Genomic DNA, 20,986 nt, shown 5'->3' with positions numbered 1-20,986 from the left:
TATTTCAAAAATCAGGCAAATTTTTTCAGGCTTTTAACGTTTGATTGGTAAGACTAAACTTAATTAACGTGTATATTTGGAAGCAACATAATAAGCTGATTCTTCTGATGCATCTATTGCTATCAAAATTCCGTTTTTTTAAGTTTGGTTACTATTGAGCCGAGTCACTCCTTACTTACAGATCGTTACCACGAGCTGTTTGAAAATCTATTCAGGTCATAGTTAAAGGTTATTTAAAAATGGCACTAAGCGATATAATTAACCAGTATTCTTCCTAAGTGCTACTCAACTCATATTCATAAAACAGTATAGAAAAACTCAATTTTTTTTCTACTACACCTTAAAATCTTCCTTTTAAGTTTGCTGGCGACACAAAATGAATTTGCGAATCTGTTCAAAGGGGTTGTTTAGTTTGGTTAATTGCTTAAGTTTTTTTTTTTTTTTATAGGGACCAAGCTGTTTAATCCGGGACGAAGTACCTTCCTTTTTTCGTGCAATTCTATGTTAAGAGAATTGGTCAACACGAACTGAATCATGTACTGTCATCATATCTCAAGACTATTCACATCAAAACTACTTCTTTTCAAATAGGATTTTGTCATGAGTGTTAATACTGACATTGTTACCTGACTGGATTCCCTATAACTGAAAAACTAAAAATATGTCCAATTCTAACGGATCAAATAGAATCATTCTACAGCTGAAGGCATAGTTAAGAGCTTGTAACCAAAATTTTCAAAGTATAAGAACTATGGAGTCACACTACAAAATATCACTATAGCTGAAGGTTAAGGTTAAATCGTTTTCCCTAGTCGGTTATTTTTATATTCATCAAGACAATGGAATCACATAGAATCACTCTATAGCTGAAGGCACGGTTAAGAGCTGATCGTTTCCCTTCACCGGTTTATTTTTTAATTCATAAGAAAGATAGAACCACTCTATATAGAATCACTCTAAAGCTAAGGTATGCTCTCTATAACTAGAATCACTATATAGCTGAAAGTATGTTTAGGAGTTGGTCATTTCACTTAACTGATTTATTCTTAAATTCACAAGAAAAAGAGCATTACTCTATAACAAGAATCACTATATAGTTGAGGGTATGGTTAAGGGATGGTCTTTCCCTTAGCCGGTTTTCTTTTAAATTCACAAGAATTAGGGAATCACACACTAAACAGAATCACTAAATAGCTGAAAGTGTGGTTAAGAGTTTGGCGTTTCCCTTAGACAGTTTATTTTTGGATTCACAAATATTAGGGAATCACCCTATAACTAGAATCACTAAAGCTGAAGGTACGGTTAACAATTGGTCGTTTCACATGGTCGGTTAATTTTAAGTTCATAAAAATCATGGAATCACTATATGGGATCACTCTATAGCTGAAGCTTTGGTTCAGAATTGGTCTTTTTCCTCAATTGGTTTATTTGTAACTTCATAATCATTATTAAATTTTACATAAAAAGGGAGGGATCCTCAAAGTTTATGAATAGAGACACAAAGGTAAAAAAAAGAGAAACAATAGAAACAAGACAAAAAGGGCAAGCTATATCACAGCAGCTTCGGCCTTTTGGGCATCGGGTTTTTCCATGCCTTCAACAGCTTTCCAGAGTCCGTAGCTCTTTCCTATATGAGACTGCCAGAGACGAAGAGTGCCATCTTCACTGCCACTAGCATAAATCTCTCCATCGGGTGAATACCTGACACAATGAACCGGGCCAAAATGCCCTTTGTAGGACTCTGAAAGAAAAAGCAAGAAATTATTATGCTTTCATACTTTAAACAAAACTGGAGCGAAGTCTCCCACTCCCTCTAGATAAAAACAACATAGATTTAAAAAATCCAAGAACTACAAACATGCATCGTTCGCCAGCAGAATCAAAGAAATTGAAAACAAACATCATTTTAGTCATGCTTCATATATTAGATGGCGTTCCTCGTATCAAACAAGATGAAGTCATTAAAATGAACCAGGATCAGTAGCGGTCTAGGCCTCACAATCCGAGGGGGGAGGGGGTATATCACAGGAGGGTAAAATATAAAATAAAAAGAATTTATTGTCAGAACCTGAGGAGGGCAGCTATTCTCCTCAACCCATGCCAAGAATTGCCGCTGTCCAGGGTCGTCGAGGTTTCAGCAAACAATTGTATACCACTCTATGCTGGGCCATGAGCTACAAAGGTAAGTTTTTTAATTAAGTCTAAATGTTATTGCATATTGTCACGCAGGAGACCTCACAGAATAGGTTCTAAGATACTGACTAGAAAAAAAATTAATAAAAAATATATGTTATTATTATAGTCCTTTTGTGCCAGGTTTAGTAAGTGTTAAAATCTTTTAAGCCTAGATAATTAAGCGTACAAAAAAAGCTTGCATATGTCCAAATATCTTGCTATAGGAACGATACTGCGAGAATGCAGGAACTGTTGAGTGAGTGGGGGAGCCAAAAAGAAAAGAAGAAATGTAAAGACAACTCTAGATAAGATTTGAATAAAGGACCACCAGCCCCTTCCCCACAAGACACGTTATGTATATACTTCTCTAGTCTTATGGTCCTCCCCCCCCCCCCCTGGAAGTACGAGCATATAGATGCTGCATCTCTTTTGAGGCATTACTAATCAGAATTTATTTAGAATTTTTTTTTTAACCAACTGAATACTAACCGCGAAAATTAATCAAGATCACGATTTTTACTTCCTAAATCAAGAAACACTGAAAGTGTATTTCCCTAAATGTTTTTCAATTCGACCGAAATTAGAATTCAAAGATTTTAAAGCGTGTTGCATAGAAAACTGTGGCAAATATTCTATAACTGAAATCCAAAATCGCAAATAAGCGCATAATTCACAAATATTTTTTTCTTTCTTTCTATCATATGATGCAACCCCGAAAGAATCAAAACAGAATATTCAATAACCACTAAATCTTAAGACCATAGAATAAGAATGTACAATTAATGAGCTACTCAGTTGGTTTTGAGTTGAGTAGCACACTGACTATATATCTCAATTCCGTTTCTGGGCCAGATTCACAGTTAATTCGTATTAAATTAGAAGAGGATACGAATTAAGTTGCAAATCCCACCTGGAAGCAATGCGAGAAATCAAAACAATATATTAAATTAAATCTTAAGACCACAAAATGAGAATGTACAATCAATGAGCTACTAAGCTGGTTTTGAGTTGAGTAGCACACTGACTATATATCTCAATTTTGTTTCTGTTCCAGATTCACAGTTAATTCGTATTAATTAGAAGCACATACGAATTAAGTTACGAATTCCACCTGGAAGGCACCATCAATACTTACGAATATTTACATAATATTTAAGAATACTTAATACTTAAAGTACTTGAGAAGAAAATCAACAGATGGTCTTTGAGAATAAAGTTGCGTCAGTTCATTTTCTAGTAATGCACTGCAATAGGTTTAAACTTTTTTTTATGGTTTTCCAGGAGAAAGTTTCCTCGATTTTCTTCTCCGGAATTCCTTCAGGTTCTTGCAAACTGTTTCTTTCAATTCTGTCAACGTTCTCGGGAATGTTGTGTACATTGGTACCATTTTATTTTCCCTTTTGATTTCAGGTTCTTTCCTATTTAAAGACTTTTATAGTTTAAATTTTTCCCTTTTTCAGCGGCAAGGAGGCCCTGTACTGTTTAAGTGAGATATTTGTTTGTTTTTGTTACGATAGGCAGATTTAACAATAGATCTTTCATTTTCTGAGAGTGAAGAAGTATTTTCCCTCGACATCCTCCGTTCCCAGTGGCGACCTGACGACCTCAAAATAAAATAAGGTAACATTTTCCCCAAACTGTTTTGGGAGGAAAAATGAGGGAATACACATAAATAAGGAAATAAAGGAGAATGAAATGAATATTAATAGCTTTTGAATAAAGAAAAGCTATTGAATTGAACTGCCAATTTTTCTTAAGAATAGACTTTTGAAAACTAACTTTTGACTAAAAATTGCGACACTGTATAGCTCGGTGCAAAGAATTAAATTAATTAGAACAAGTTGAAAGAAAGAACTAAAATAATAAAAGAACTAAAGAGTACTTAAAGAATAAACTAGATATTGCTATTTATCATTATTAAAGATAAAAATAAATATCCTTAGAAGAACTAACTATTATTCTTGATGAATACTCCTCTTTTGATCCCCCTCTTCCCAGTTTGACAGATTTGCAGGCACCTAGTTTTTGAAAACCTCATTCTCAAAAGTTACTTTTCTTGTGCTTAATGCTTTAGTACCAATTCAGACTTCAAGGTGTCAACATCTAAATTGGATATTGCACGGATATTATTAACTCAGAAAGTTTTATGTGAAGAAGAAAAACAAAATTTCACAATAGGGATTACAGAGACGTATAATCCCTACATATACTTATTGACCTACATATTAAAGATATCGCTCGGACATTATTAATTCAGTAGATTTTTTACTTTAAGATTTATAACATGTTGCAATAAGAATTATAGTGACTTGGATCATGATTTTCGTTTGAAAAGCGACAGGCTTTATTTTTGTGTTTTAATTTTTTTACCGCGGTATATAGCGAAAGGTAATGATTCAATAATTTAAATAGCTAAAAAATTTGTTGGACAAGATGCAATTAAGTATGTGATTGAGACGTGCACAAATGCTTTTTAAGTGGACATTTTCGAAAAGCGAAGAGGTTCGCATCCTGGTATGTTTTTCCTGTCAGATTCGTATGAATTAATTAGCGACTTATTGCAACACGATGAGCCTCCACCACTTTTTTTCATCGTAGACCCTTCAGATGCACCATCATTTCCAAGCGATACGCCTACAATTGTGGCTTCGCGCTTAAACGAGTGTATCCGTATGCTGAATTTCTTAGTGGAAAAGCAAGAAACTTGCTCACAAGTTCCACTCTCAACTGTCTGGCTATCAGCGTCACCGCATCAGCCGTTCCTGTCGTGCTAACAAATATTTCTGCAAATATTAGCGTGCATAACCCGAAGAACCAGCGCGAATTTGTGCAGAAAGTTGCCTGCACAGATAAAGTAAAGCACGTAGTTAGTCGAAAAGTGGACTGGTCATTCATTTGATCGATTAAGAGTCGGCCACTGTAGCAGCTACAGCCACCACCCCCCATTAAAAGTTCGTGCCAGAGTTATTAAAACGGAACATACCAATATTATCAAGACTGATCCCGGTTATGATGTCTCTCAGATTCCAGGGCTTGATAGCACCGTTGTAAGTGCGAAAAGGTACGGAAGCTCTGAATAGTGCCACTGAGCTTTAAAACTAAAGAAAAGTGCCACTGAGAATAGTGCCACTGAGCTTTAAAACTAAAGAAAGTGCCACTGACCTTTAAAAGTAAAGCTTGATATCGCAATCAAGTATGGCATCAAGATTGAAAATCGCCTATTCCGAATGACTCTGCCGATTAAGAAGTCTAAGAAGTTTCGGCATTCGGGCATTTCGCAAGGGACTTTAAGAACCCTTTTAAATGTAACACATGTGGAGGTGATTACACTAACAAGGACCAAGCATGTTCAGCTCATATCGTTGAGTCGCTAATTATTGAGGGATAGGCCGTAGGAATAGCTTGGTGTGTCCGTAGCTTAAGAAGTACCTCCCCGTTCAAAGGCCCCAGGAAGATTTAATTCATCTGCCCGTGTTTAATCTTCAAGTGATGATGATTTCTAACGCACTCGTACCGTTATTTTATCAAAATATTAATGGTTCTCTTGAAAAGCTTGGAATTCTCGAAAGGTTTTTTAGTAGTTACGAAATTGTGTGCATCAGTGAACACCTTCAAAGTGCTTATAATGTCTCACAGCTAGAGCTCTCACGTGACCGCATGCTCTTTTTTCGGCCCACCAAACTGACATCTGGTCGTTCTTCTGGCGGCCTAGCAATTGCAGCGAATAAGAAGTTTTTTTACTCTCTTTTTGAATCTTCCGATGTATATATTTCAGTTCATCTTGCTTCCCTTGTTTTGATGTGTGTGCATATGCCAACGAACAACCGAAAGGAGTCCTCTTATCATAAATTCGCAACAGCTTGTGCTTCGCTTTCTAAATCCGTTCATAGGGTTCGATCATTAATTAAGTCAATATTTACTTGTGGTGATTTTAGATCGGATCTAAAAAAATGTTTATGATCTTGATCTCTCAATGTTTAGGATATTTTTAGGATTTTGAAATCACTACAGTATGGTTCTCAGATAGGCCAAATTAAACTTAATGAGATTCAACTATTTGAAATCAGCCTAAAAAACCTATTTTGATGCAGCGATTGTTATCAGTTCTATTATTTAGAGTTTCGGTTGGAAATCCTCTTTTCCAATTAAACAGGCTTCCTTTATCGCTTTTTTATTTTTGTTGTATATTGCGACTTCTTGTATTTAATGTATATTTTCGTTTTTTTTTTTTTTTTTTTTTTTTTTTTTTTTTTTTTTTTTTTTTTTTTTTTTTTTTTTAATAGAAACCAGTACTGAAAAAATATGGTTCTTTCGTCTCGTTTTTATTTTTGTCCCAGTAACTATTCTGCTCGTCTGCAAAACACTGAAAACTATTTTTTTTCCAAGTTTTCAGTTCTATGTTTTATTTCTTTTTGTTTCTATTTATCATTTTTTTTTAATTGTCTCTTTTATTCTTACTGATTTTTGAGACGCCTATAATAACGAAAATGTCTGAACGATGCGATGGCTAATACCATCAGCTATTTTAGATATTGCTAGTATTTCCTTTACACAACCAATTAAGAAAAAAAGTTTTTTGATTGTGTTTGTCATTCTTCTTTACATTTACCTAAGGTTTAACCTTAATTCTCTGTGATTTTTTTTAATTTATAGGATCAAATATACTCTCTTTTCTTGATAAATTTATTTAAGAAAACTTTTTCCACAAAACAATTTTTTCAAAGAAAAGTGAAGAGCTCCATAAAGCCAAGAACTAGCAAAAATAAAGTCAAATAATCTTTCGAGCGTAAAACTATCACAAGTTGCTATCAATGAATAAGTGGAACTCAAAACGAACTTGAAATTACAATAAATGACTGAGTCAAACTCAAAACGAACAGAAATTACAATAAATGGCTGAGTCAAACTCAAAACGAGCAAAAATTAACATGATTAGGGCTGGTAACCCCCATACCTTCTCAAGACCAGAACACAATTTGCTCTTTACTAAAAAAAAACAAAAACAAATGATTTTGAATTGTCGGCTTAATTGACATACACATATATTTATTTCTTAAACTTCTGATAATTTTTATAGGATCTTGATCTCTCAATGTTTAGGACATTTTTCGGATCTTGAAATCACTACAGTTTGGTTCTCAGATAAGCCAAATTAAACTTAATGAGATTCAACTATTTAGAATCAGCCTAAAAAACCTATTTTGATGCATCGATTGTTATCAAAGTTCTATTATTTAGAGTTTCGGTTGGAAATTCTCTTTTCCAATTAAACAGACTCTTTTCTATTTTTGTTACATATTGCGCCTTCTTGTGTTTAATGTATATTTTCGTGTTTTTTTTTTATATAATAGAAACCTTTACTGAAAAAATATGGTTCTTTCGCTTCGTTCCTATTTTATTTTTGTCCCAATGACTATTCTGCTCGTCTGCGAAACTCTCTGAAAACTATTTTTTTCCAAGTTTTGAGCTCTATGTTTTATTTCTTTTTGTTTCTATTTATCATTTTTTTAATTGTATCTTTTATTCTTACTGATTTTTGAGACGCCTATACTAACGAACAACATCTTTAGTTCCGTTAGTATCCGCCGATAGCAGTTCATATTTGTTCGGATTTTGTGCAAATCACGGATATTGGCGAATAACTCACTTTTGGTATTTGATTTAGCTATTTGATTTAATTCTTGTCATTTTTGTTTTTTTATTGAATTTCATTTATCTTTAATTTTTTGCGATTTTTTTCTTTGATTTTGTCGTACTTTCCGCATTCATTTTTCCGTTTTGCTTTTTCTTTTATTATAATATTTTGTTCACGCTGAAGAAGAGAGGTGGTTGTTCTCTAGAAATATTTGCTTTCCTTGTTTTCTTCAATATATTCGTTTGGCCTTTAAAACCCCCATTTTTGATCGTTTTCTTTCTTCATTTTTTTAACTGTCTCTTTTATTCTTACTGATTTTTGACTCGCCTTATACCCACTATTCATGCTTCAGTCGTAGCATTAACTGGCTATTTTTTTTTTTAGCTTAAGACAATTTTAATATACAAAATTATATCAAAATGAAACCCATTTTTGATCGTTTTCTTTCTTTATGTTTTTTACTGTCTCTTTTATTTTTACTAATTTTTGACTCATCTTATGCGCACTATCCATGCTTCAGTCGTAGCATTTTTTTTTACATATTTATATTTTTTATATTATATTTATATTTTATATTATTTTTTTTTATTTTTTCTATTATTTTTTTAGCTTAAGACACTTTTAATAAACAAAAGTCTATCAAAATGAACTTAGAGGATATAATCGAATATCTTACCCAGCTCTGTGCAGTTGGCAAAGTCATATTTATAGATCTTGAAATCTTCTCCGCCACAGACAAAATAGGTATTATCAGGCTCTAATGACGCCGAGTGAATGCGAGTTGTAAATGTAACTTCTTTTACCTTTTCGAATCTAAAAATTAAAATTAAAATAACAGAGGCTAGATACCTGACTGGAATTGGATTTTTGAGCGAGTAGGATGGCATTTTTGCAAGAGAATGCCGATTCAAAAAAAAAACAACATAGAAAGCAGGGTAGTATTGTGAAACAAAAACAACAAAATATAACATAAAGAAGAGAAAAAACATTATTTTTCTTTGGGGTGGGAGTCTAGACTTATTCTCACAGCGAAGTCGCTTATCTAAGAATTTAGCAATTAACGAAGGGCATTTGACTCTATTTTAGTGTTAGTCGATAATTTGATTAAACGATATATCGATATTTTTTTTCTTTCGACATTCGATAATCGATTTCGATGTTTCTGATCAATTTTCTTATTATGATTAACTCTTGGCTTTGCCGAAGCTAAATGAAATATTGGCTACGTATCCGTTAGCCAGTACACACTCTAGGATTTGGATCTATAAAATCAGACAATAAGTGGTTTATTGCTGCTTGTATACGGAGACAATTAGCTTCGTCTCAGTGAAAACTACATTGTAGCTTTATTTTAATATATATTTAGTTGATATTTTGGTTAGGGTTATATATTACATGCAGCCCTGCTATACTTACCCCTCCCCCCCCCTAATGCGCAAATATACAGCCCAAATTGTATATATCCTATCCATCTCCCAAGCATCTCAGTTGTTTTAACCCCATACCTGTAGGTCTATATTCTCGAGTGTGTACTGGTTAAGAGATAAGTACCAAAAATTAAAGAAGTTTATTTTTGTACAAGTTTTTTTTTTCAAACTTTGAATAATACAAAATCAAGAAATAAAAACAAACTTCTATTTCATAAAAGGATATCATAGAAATCTAGATTTGAAATCACATGGGCTCAGGATAAAGAAAGAAAACCTATAGGCTACTTTCGGCTTTTCAAACTCAGTACAATGTCAATGTTTTCCCCCGAGATTTAGTTCTACCTTCCAGTGATTAAACAAAAAAAAAACCGGATTTTTTAAACTAAAAGTAAGGTTCACCATTAAAACTTCCCTGTGTTTCAGGAGTTGTTTTTAAAGAATTGGGACAAAAAGTTAAAATTTAGCGTATAGAGCAAAGTATTGAGGAAAGGGTATCTCCCCTCATATACAGTATGATTTTTTGTTTTGTCTTAAGTCTCAACATTTCTCCCTAGATTTAGCCATAAAAACTCATTTTTTACTTAATTTTTTATCGTTGTCAAGGAATGCCAGGAGCTTGTTTTTCATTTAATTTCGAATCTCTTTTCAAATCATGCCAGAAAAACCGCTCGATGGGACATTTTCCCTTGAATTTCCATCCTCCGAATGGAAAGTTTCTCCCACGGAAAATTCTTCCTTGAAGAATTTCTCCCGCGGAAAATTTCCCCATGGAGAATATCTCCGGTGGAAAATTCCGCCATGAAGAACTTATCCCACTGAAAACTTCCCTGTGGAGATTTTCTGTTCATATTTAGTGTTTATTTTGTTCATTGCATTTTGTGTATTGTAGTTGGCTGTGTCTTTTACTTAGTTTTCTAGTCTGTTACTAACCGTTCCGTGTCAAAAAAGCTGACATGTTTTCCTTCAGCTACAGTAACATGTTTCTCATCCACGCTAACTTCAATATCTTCCACCATGGCTGTAAACTCCCGCTTCGTCACTGCCTAAAAGGACAGAAATAACGTCAAATGAGACGATTTTGTATAAAATCACACAATTTCATATAAAATTAGTCTTATCCTAAGAAGCAACATTGTTTGTGGAGAAAGCAAAATATTACTGCCCATCTTGTAGACTATAGTATCTGCAAAAGAATCTACAACTATAGTCTACATAGACTGCAAAGAATCTACAACTATAGCGTACATAGACTGCAAAGAATCTACAACTATAGTCTACATAGACTGCAAAGAATCTACAACTATAGTCTACATAGACTGCAAATAAATGCAAAGAATCGGATTCACTAGCTTTTGATAAGCCACAAATCTAGTTTAATGTCATTCAGACATTTTAAGAATACTCAGAATTCTTCCCAGAACCCTGAACCTGACAAATCAGGAAACATCGAACAGATTTTGAAGTGAATTCTTTATTTACTCCAAGTAAAGCAATTCGAAATCATTTTCTGCCAGATCAGATGGGAGAAAATACAAACATAATATTGTAAGTTTAAATACTAGTGTCATAAGAGCCAGAACATAAGGGTTAGAGTATCAAAACATTAGACATTTTTTTGGCATTTAGCCAAACGTGTCTTTTGTTTTTCAATTTTATCAGCGGGTCCCAGGACACAATAACTGGTAAGACAGGTGTGGGTCAACATCTTTCGCTTACAATATGGGGCAAATTAGCTGCATATTGTTGAGGATATTATAAATTACGCCTATATTTCTCGCTTATTAATTATATACTCAAAAATTGAGCCTGAATGAACATGAGTTATTTCTTAAAAGGTTATATTTTGTCGAAAGGGCTTTTAAATGGTTGAGGTAGGTGAGCAAACATTTTTGGGAACCAACAGCTTAAATTATGTACTATGGCAATTGAAAGCACTTACATTTATACCATGGAAAGAAAGCCTTTTTAACAAAAAGCACCATAGGTATGGTAGGCTGTTAACAGTATTGCCTTCTTATTACATACAACTTATTATTTTATATATATGAGTTTATGATTCCATTGAATGGATTAACTATCCATGCAAGTAAATTTTAAATGATACAGGCCTACAACAAATCCTTGAACCACTACCAAAACTGATGAAGCTAAGCTGTCTAAGGAAGTCCCACCAGCTGACCAATACCTAAGCAGTCAATCAAAAATCGTTCAAGCAAAGAATAAGAGAAGGAGTGGAAACAAAGCTAAAAAAAATACAGCAAGCATAAACTCTAGAGCAGTACAGGTTTAGCTAAACTTGAAGCTTTTGAATTAAGATACTTGCTTTCAGTGGGAACCTGACAAAGAACTTTCCTACCCAGCACGATCAGATCTCGTATTTACTTCCAACAGCCATTTCAATCTGTCGGCTTCAGGTCTTCAGACGAACTTGCCTCCTATTTCGACCCTATCCCATCTATCCCTGCTTATCCCTATATCTATCTATCCAATCTCAACCTTGCCTCCAGAAGCCTCCTCATGGTTCTAAGCCCTCTTTGAATTTTTACTAAGGATTCTTCTTCCGTTTTCTCGGCCGTCGTCTCTGTGAGGATGCTAACTCGCAGATGAGGGCGTTTCTACATATCGTATCTTTGGAGCGACGCAAGTTGTGTTCAGGGACCTTGATGCGGCGTCTTTTGATAAAAAGAGATATCTATATATGTTTGCCACAATAGCTTCTTACTTCACTATTAGGAATTCCAGACAACCTCATGATTTGAAGAGCATAACGAAGGCATCGTGATCGAACGTTTCCAAGGCTTTCGCCATTTAATCCCATTACAGAAAACAAGAAAAGGCAAGTCTACATACAGTATAACGCAATAAACACAATATAACGAAGGATCAGTGATCAAACGTCTCCAAGGCTTATCAGTGATCAAACGACTCTAAGGCTCTCGCCATTTAATCCCATTATAGAAAACAAGAAAACGAAAGTCTATACTTAATACAACGCAATAACAAAGGCATCTGTGATCAGACGTCTCCGAGGCTTTCGCGATAGAACACAAAAAAACAAAAGTCTATGCATAATATACCACAATACGCACGATAAACGCAATATAACGAAGGCATCAGTGATCAAACGTCTCTAAGGCTCTCGCCATTTAATCCCATTATAGAAAACAAGAAAACGAAAGTCTATACACAATACAACGCAATAACAAAGGCATCTGTGATCAGACGTCTCCGAGGCTTTCGCGATAGAACACAAAAAAACAAAAGTCTATGCATAATATACCACAATACGCACGATAAACGCAATATAACGAAGGCATCAGTGATCAAACGTCTCTAAGGCTCTCGCCATTTAATCCCATTATAGAAAACAAGAAAACGCAAGTCTATACACAATACAACGCAATAACAAAGGCATCTGTGATCAGACGTCTCCGAGGCTTTCGCGATAGAACACAAAAAAACAAAAGTCTATGCATAATATACCACAATACGCACGATAAACGCAATATAACGAAGGCATCAGTGATCAAACGTCTCTAAGGCTCTCGCCATTTAATCCCATTATAGAAAACAAGAAAACGAAAGTCCAGACACAATACAACGCAATAAATACAATATAACGAAGGCATCGGTGATAAAACGTCTTCGAGAAAAATCTTCAAATAAACTTACCATGTCACACCTCCTATCATGAACTCTGATAGTAGAATCATCGCTGCAGCTAAGAACTAACTGGGAATGTTTCAAAAAGCAAACCCTCTTGACGGTTCCAGTGTGGCTTTCAATTGTACAAACAGCTGAAAGAAATGAAATTTATAAAATAAATAAAATTAAATAAGAAATTCAATAAATAAAAAACAATTTAACAGAGTAAAAATGAATCCTAAAAAAGGCACTTGAAGGTCCTTTGCTGTTTCTGATCACCTTTTAGTGCCTTAATAAAATTCCCCTGTTCTGTAATTTCCCTAAAACTATGCAATCCTTTTTTTTTCAGTGCTTACCATTTCCGAAAGGACATCCCCTATTTAAATCTCCTATACATTCTGTCTTCTTATGTTCGGGCTTTCTAGCCTTTTTCTAATAGATACATCCATTTGAAACATAAAGAATATTTACAAAACAAAAACTGCATGAACAATCAAACAGGGTGTTTCCCCAAGAATTCCCATCCTCCCATTTCCCTTCTAAGAACACTCCTTAATCAGTCAACTATAGAAAGAAAGAACTACGGAGAAATTGAAAGAGTACGAAACTAAACCATTTATCAAGACCAGAAAAAAATTTGAGCTGAATAATAGTCAGTGCAATAGTAAACATTATTGTAGTAAAGCTCATACATAACATTTGTTTTCGGTTCGGGGAAGGTTGAGAAAAACCTTATGTTTATAGCTGAAATCTTTCTCTAAGAGTCGAAAACTATCATAGGGCAACGATTCATCTATCATAGGGCAAACATTCATCTATCATAGGGCAACCATTCAGCTATCATGGGGCAAGCACTTGTCTAGCCCTTTTAAATAACCATTGAGGAAAATTTTATAATGGAATTTTCGACAAAATAGAAAAACATAGGTACAAATTTAGCCCTGGAGAAAGCATTAACCATACAAATTCAGGGGCAAGAATCTCAATTTAAAATAAATTATATAGAACATACTTTTCATATAAAAACTCTAGTAACACTCACAACCACCTAACACCTCACGCAGACACGTTATACCTCTTCTGACTTAGATTGATCTGAATGGTCATATATGACAAATTATTAATCCAAGGAGCATAGGTAACTTACAAATGGGAGCTGGCGCTAGTGCAAAAAACTATCAGTGCCATCTACCGTTAGGTGTGTCTTGCAATTGTTTTAGTGTTGTAATAAAACAAAATCAGGGTAATTAGTGTCACTCGCAAAATCGGTATTTAAATAACTGTCTGATCTCAGTATCTGAGAATGAAAAAATGACTAGAACTCCAAAAATGCCAAGAAACACTAAACACTAGATGGCGTTTGTGGTTTTATTGTTGATACAAGTACCAGTTTCTATTCGACGATACTCTTTGTATTAAATCATTTTATCATAAAGATTGGAGAGTAACTGCAATAAATCAAAATAAAGTAAGTAACCTTAAGTTTTCACCATGTTTTTTTTTTCAAATGATATCTAAGCAACCTTAGTATTCAGTAACCTTAAGTTTTCACCATGTTTTTTCTTGTTTTTTTTTCAAATGATATCTAAGCAACCTTAGTTTTCAGTAACCTTAAGTTTTCACCATGTTTTTTTTTTCAAATGATATCTAAGCAACCTTAGTTTTTAGTAACCTTAAGTTTTCACCATGTTTTTCTTTTTTTTTTCAAATGATATCTAAGCTTGCTTATTATAGGTCAGGGACATATTTCGCAATATGAAAGTCCAATGTTAAAACTAGTAAGTAAATATATCAAAAGTAGTGTTTCATAGTGACCAAAGGCTGTATTGAAGGATTTTAGGATTTTTAAAGTCATTAATTACAAAACAATCGGCTCCAATTGCAATACTAGAATCGTAAAACAAAAGACATCATGTAGCTTATGTTTCCCAAGACTGAAATCCCACATCTATCACATTTCTATCCAATTTCTGGAAAACTGGGTTTCTGGTTTTATTTCTTGTTGATTACAAGACTAACATCGCAATATGGAAGTCCTGAATGAAAAGATGGGACGGGTTTATTTCAAAAAAGGGAATTTTGGTTTTCACGTATCTCCATACAAAATGGTTTCAAAATTAGTTTTATGAAAATCGAACTTCTTAAGTTATGAGTAATTTGTACGGATGAACAGGTCATGTTAGATATTTACTACTTACATGTACTTGGATCAGGGAGAATGGCCTAAGTGGTTTCTTAGGCCACTCTCCCATTCGATTTATAATTAGAATGAAATGCAAATATGTAATAGCGGGTGAGATTTTGCTTGATCTTCGTTGAAAATCCTGATCCCCCATTTCTGTCAAGCGGTAATTTATGCACTGTAAATCAGGCAGAAGTAGAGAAGTGGGAATGATTAAAAGTGAATGATAAAAATAATTAGACGCTCATTGAATGTTAGTATTTGATAAAATTTGTGGATCTTTAATGTTCGTAATGTTCAATAAACTGAAAAATGTGCAGAGTTTGTGTTGTTCAGTAATTTTCATGACGCGGTGCGAAGATAAGCCAAGTCCTGAAAATCTGCCAAGTCCTGACTGAGTAGAAAACGATTTCCAAGTGCAAAAACGAGCCAAGTCTAAGCTGTAGACTGACTCAGTCGCCATCAAAAGGTGGAAATTTTCTGCCTCAAAAGTTTGAGGAAAACTTTCCTCAAAAGTGTGAACCTACTACAAAAAAAACTCTCCCTGGCGACAGGATCTGGCAGACTGTTGAATTCCACAGGTTACACTCTTGGGTTAATGGGGCGACGATTTCGAGCCATGATGGGTCCCATCTGCGACCATGTCTCCAGAAGCCACCAATCGGCTCGAGGTCAGATTCGACACAGTTGAATCAAGTTTTGGGTTGTCCTCCGTGTCGTTTCCTCCAATCATGTGCTGGTTTGCGTCGTAGGCTTTGATTTGTAAAAGACTCGGCTGGTCTTCGGCAAACATGGCCGAACCAGGACAAGCGGAGGCGTCGAATGATAGTTGTGATTTCGTATTTCTGGTCACATTTGGCGGATGATCGTATTTGAGATGCGGTCGCTGAGACGTAACCCCAGTATGCTCCTTAGGCATCTGTGTTCAATAGCTTTGAGGGCGTGTCCTTCAGCGACCTTTAAGGGCCACGTCTTACGGCCGTACAGTAAGACCAATCGGACTAGGGTATCGTCAATACAAATTTTTGTTTTCTGGTAGATTTCCTTCCCTTTCCATAACAGCTTCCACATTAGTGCGAAGACAGCAGAGGCTGACACAATACCACATTGGATTTCTTCACAACATCCACCGTTGATGTCGACGTGCGATCCGAGATACTTGAATTTATTGACAACTTCAATGTGTCTCTGGTTAAGGGTTAGGGGGTAGAGTTTATTTCTGGGGCATAAGACATAGATTTATTTTTGTCAATATTAATCTTGAGCCTCACTGGGGCAGCAACTTCGGAGACTTTTTGTGTGTTATGTTAGATAATAAGACAATCGATCGAGTTGATAATTTCACTTAATGTACTATTATATAACACACCCATAATACATCATCTAGCCATATTCTATTTAAACCAATTTTGAAAAAGACAATATTTTCCTGAAATAGAATATTACCATCATCTACCACAGTTTGCTCCTATGTTGTTTTTTTCAGTTTAATGATTTCAAGACTAATATTAGAATGCGGAAGTCCTGAATCAAAAGATGGAAAGGAGTCTCAAAAGCAAATCTCTCGAGTTAGGAATAAATAATGAGTATGAGCAGATCAAATATCGATCGATTGTAGCCATCGGCCGTTGAAATGCCTAAGACAAATTCTGCGGATGAAGGATAGAAGATTCTCCGAACTTATCTTTTTCGGCTACCAGACGCAGTTTTAGGGAAGGGACTGAGGGAGCATTTGCCCCGAGTACAGAAATTTTAGGGGTACAAAATCTAAAGTAAATAATCTAGCGAATATAGTCATCTTGTACTTTTTTCAGTTTTGTTTTTATTGAAATTAAAGTGGAGGGCATAATTCATAAATGAAAATAATTTGAATAATAAACTTAAAATAATTAAAACATAAATTACTAATTTATCAATAACTTGAACATAATTTTGTAAATAATTTAAAATTTTGTTTATATCTGGCCTAGCAATTTTGTGGGAGAAAGAAGGGTGGGGGAATCAAGATAATGCCTCGGGCGCAAGAGAAGCTGGAATCACCACTGTCAGCCACATATCTAGGGCCAAGAAAAAAGCGAGTCATCACCAAATTGGATGGGAGGACGTCGTAAGGATGGATATAACGGAAATCAGAACTTCTTGGAGAGGTGTAAAGAGGGAGACTTTAAATGGACTGGGAGGGAGGACAATCTTACGCAGCTGGATTGGACTCAAGCATCTTGGTTCTGCAGTGAATTGCAATTAGTAAGGTATTTTTGTTTTTTCGTTGCAGTTGAAAAATATTTATAAGGATGGGAAGATATGTAATGGAACTAAATACGATACTAGAAGCATCAGTGATGACAGTGGTCAAACATAGCTCTGCAAAGAGGTGACACGGTATGCTAGATGTTTTCCTGAAGAACTGTCTAAGAATAACACCATCAATTAAATCTATAGGTATAATAAAGAAAAGTTAAGATGGTTAGGTTACGCTTCACGGACGAAGGATGGTCTCAAAGGTTGCCAGAAATAATGCCATTTTGGCAATACAAATAAGTATTATCGAATAGTACGAAATCCTCGAACGCAATGAGAACAGATCCTAAAAAATGATATAAAGCAAGTAGCAACTTTTCAGGAGGAAGTAAATAGCGAAATTCTGAACAAAGGCGGTTGAGGATTGTCTACAGTTGTGACAGCAAGTTGCTACTGAAACTTGTAAAGACTCGACGAAGTAGTGTTTGGTTATCACCAAATTACCCTGTCAAATCTTATTTCAACTGGAACCCAGCAGGTAAAGGTTTCAGGGATGAATCGCACCTCACTGCAGATACAGCTTATCATCTGAATAATAATAACAATAAAAAAAACAACAACAAAAACCAAAGGAAAACAATTTCTTTCATATACTTCTAAAACAACCCCCTCCCCCCGGAAAAAATAATAATAAAAGAGAGGCCGAGCCTAAACTTTCGCAGAAAGGAAAAATAAAATAAAATCAATATTTAAAAATCAATACTAAAATTAATATTTACGGACTTTTGAAATAAATCATTACAAACATGAAGCGACAATTGCCATATGAGCGTCCTCGAAATAAAACACAATATGTAGCATCACAATATGTAGTAAACACAATATGTAATATCTATTTTTTATACTATATATCGTATGATTGTATATGAGCGTCAACGATGCAATATGAGCGTGTTTTAGCCAAGACAGCATCGCTTGACATCTCATGATTTTTCTGTATCAATCTGGGCACAGTAACACATCTTCAGTTTGATTGGAATTATGGACACTGTGTTTTCAAATATTCGCCCTTCGTCTTTCTCTCTTTTTTTCTTCTTCAAGTTTTCATCTTTTTATATTACTTTCCAGTAGGTTTTAGCTATTTATTATAGTTTCCTTCTTCTTTTGCTGACAAATATTTGCAGCTATGAAGCCAAAATACTCTTTCTTGATCCCCTTTACGAAAATTTAGACGAATTATTTACGAATATTCTCCATATTAGCCGGCATATAGAGTTATATAGAGTTATATAGTTATATAGAGTTATTATAGTTATATAGAGTTATATATAGTTATATATAGTCATATAGAGTTATATAGTTATATAGAGTTATATAATTATATAGTTATATAGAGTTATATATAGAGTTATATATAGTTATATAGAGTTATATAGAGTATATAGAGTTAGTTCTTTTTTAAGAAATGGTAGAAGAAGCCTTGCCTGAGCTAAGAAAATTTTTTGCACTAATATTAACTCCTCTCGCTAAAAGAGTTTCAGTTGAGAGTTTTATCTAAGGAAGTTAGATAAATCAGCTATCTAAAAAATAAAACACAATATGTAGTCCAAAAGTTTCACAATAGGCAGTTAATCCCCTCACAGTTTGAACCAAAGGATTTTAGAGCACGTTTCATATAGATTAGAAACTAGTACTGTAAAAGCAAAAGCCCAAAATACAGTAAATAGATACACATTTCGTGCTAGTACAATAAATACGCAAAATACAATTTGCCGTATTTACAGTACATATATATTTTAAAAATGTTGTAGTTTGAAGTTTAATAAAAAAATTGTTAGATTTTTTTTTAATAATGCTCAAACCTCCAGATCTGTATTTTCTTTTGTATTTGTAATAAAGTTACTTAGTTAATAGCTCTAATAGCCTAATATACAACTAATTTTCATTAATATTTTCTTTCTCTTAAATGCATTCAACTGGCCAATCAACTGGCTAAAAAACCTTCAATTTCAGAACTCTAATCTAAAGTACAAATATATCTCCAAGCCAATCCTAGGTTTTCAGTAAAATAAAAACATCGGTCAAGCCTTTTATGGGGGCAGGGGTGTGAACAGGTAGAACCACCAAACTTATTTGGATAATTTTTTTTCTCATGATAAGTTTTAAATTCACATTTTATGAATCATGCTTTGTTTTTTCTTTTCTTACTGCAAGAGAACCAAATTAAAGTTACAACGCTTATATTTTCTTCTTTTTTATTATTTATCAATTTTGTATTTTACCTATATTATATTTATAATTATTTGTCTGTTTTTATCTATTTTGTAGATCTATTTTTTATACTATATATCGTACGCAGAATAAAGTTTACCCTCTCCTGGGCCGGGCTTCATTCCCATAAGATTATATTAAAGCAAAAATCCCGATTTCTTTTGTTTTCCTATTTTCTTATTTTTCTCATACATAGTAGATAAGGATTTGCTGCAAATATCAGAACGCCATTCATTTAGAGAGAATAATACAAATACCATATCGCTACTTATTTACAATGATTTTTTTTTTGTCAATATATAATATAATCCAGATATTTAGTAAAGTTACATGTGTAGCTTGAGGAACAAAAAACACTTACATTACGTTTTCAATTGCTTTAGATGGCAATGCCGCTGAATTTAATGCTCGCAATATTCCCAAAAGACACTTGAATTTGTCCTTAATTGCAATAATTAGTTGTCAATTCAAAAAATTAGAACTACGAGTATATGACTTGATGATAGTCAATATAAGAGCAACTGCGGCGACTTGACTGTTTACTAAGGATGGTCTTCCTTAGACCATCATTCCCGTCCATCCTTCCTTCCCGTCACATTCCTTTCCACTCTTACAACCACTTTCCCGTTTTTTTCCTTAATTGCTATGGAGTTGAACACTGAGCGAAGTTGAACTACGTGAATAAATACCATTTACTTACTATACCATGTAAAATTCTTTTCCAGGACAAACTCTATTTAGTACCTTTAACGGTACTCAAGACGGTACTTAAAGACTGCATTCCTTAACCCGTTGACTGCATCTACTAAATAGTCACCACGAAGGTGTAAAATGGCAACAAAGACGCCCCACAATTGGCAAGGGTGAAATCATAAAAAAACTTATCAATGGTTTCTGGGAAAACGATCAAAGTAGAAACTTTAAATATGGGGAGACAGAAAAAAAGCAAGGAAAAAGCAAAGAAAAAAAAACAAGTTTTTCGAATTGAAATAATTTATTTTCAACTCAAAGGTACATATACTATGTTGCGACGAAAGACAAAAATACAATTATTTGGACATGCGTGACTAACATGGATTTATTAACGTATTCACCACTCCAAAGCTACAGTTTCTTGTGCTAAGTCTTTTACAATTAAGAGAACAATTACTGTTTGCATTAAGGGGTGCACATAGCTCCGAGTATAGAGGTAGGGGAAGGGTTTATTGAGGTGAGGAAGGGATGTCGGAATCACTGAATACGTAGATGTTTATGTCAACATCTTCAATCTTCCCGAAGGGGGAATATAGTGCGTCAAGACAACTTGAGTTCTTACGTGTTAAAAGACGGTGACATTTAATCCCATGGTTCTAGGACTATTGGCTTAAAACTGCACGAAAACCTTTGAAAAACATACTGAAACACTTCTGG

General features: G+C 34.3%; 2 protein-coding genes across 2 annotated transcripts in view; one reads left to right on the top strand and one right to left on the bottom strand.

Annotated features, from left to right (window-relative positions):
- The window catches only part of LOC136040129 (uncharacterized), a 52,970-nt gene extending 52,265 nt beyond the window's left edge, over positions 1 to 705 (top strand). Inside the window, exon 7 of the mRNA XM_065724239.1 lies at positions 449 to 705. Within this exon, the coding sequence (XP_065580311.1) occupies positions 449 to 508 (60 nt within the window). The 3' untranslated portion in view covers positions 509 to 705. The remainder of the gene's footprint in view (positions 1 to 448) is intronic.
- Positions 706 to 1,025: 320 nt separating this feature from the next.
- Positions 1,026 to 20,986, bottom strand: part of LOC136040133 (serine-threonine kinase receptor-associated protein-like) — a 32,900-nt gene continuing 12,939 nt past the window's right edge. The window contains exons 4-7 of the mRNA XM_065724245.1: positions 12,913 to 13,037; positions 10,171 to 10,283; positions 8,487 to 8,623; positions 1,026 to 1,741 (exon numbers count right to left, since the gene is read on the bottom strand). Of these exons, the coding sequence (XP_065580317.1) occupies positions 1,548 to 1,741; positions 8,487 to 8,623; positions 10,171 to 10,283; positions 12,913 to 13,037 (569 nt within the window). The 3' untranslated portion in view covers positions 1,026 to 1,547. The remainder of the gene's footprint in view (positions 1,742 to 8,486; positions 8,624 to 10,170; positions 10,284 to 12,912; positions 13,038 to 20,986) is intronic.

The sequence above is a fragment of the Artemia franciscana genome, chromosome 20 (genome assembly GCF_032884065.1).
Source record: "Artemia franciscana chromosome 20, ASM3288406v1, whole genome shotgun sequence".
Lineage (NCBI taxonomy): Eukaryota > Metazoa > Arthropoda > Branchiopoda > Anostraca > Artemiidae > Artemia > Artemia franciscana.
This window is presented reverse-complemented; position numbering and strand designations above follow the sequence as displayed.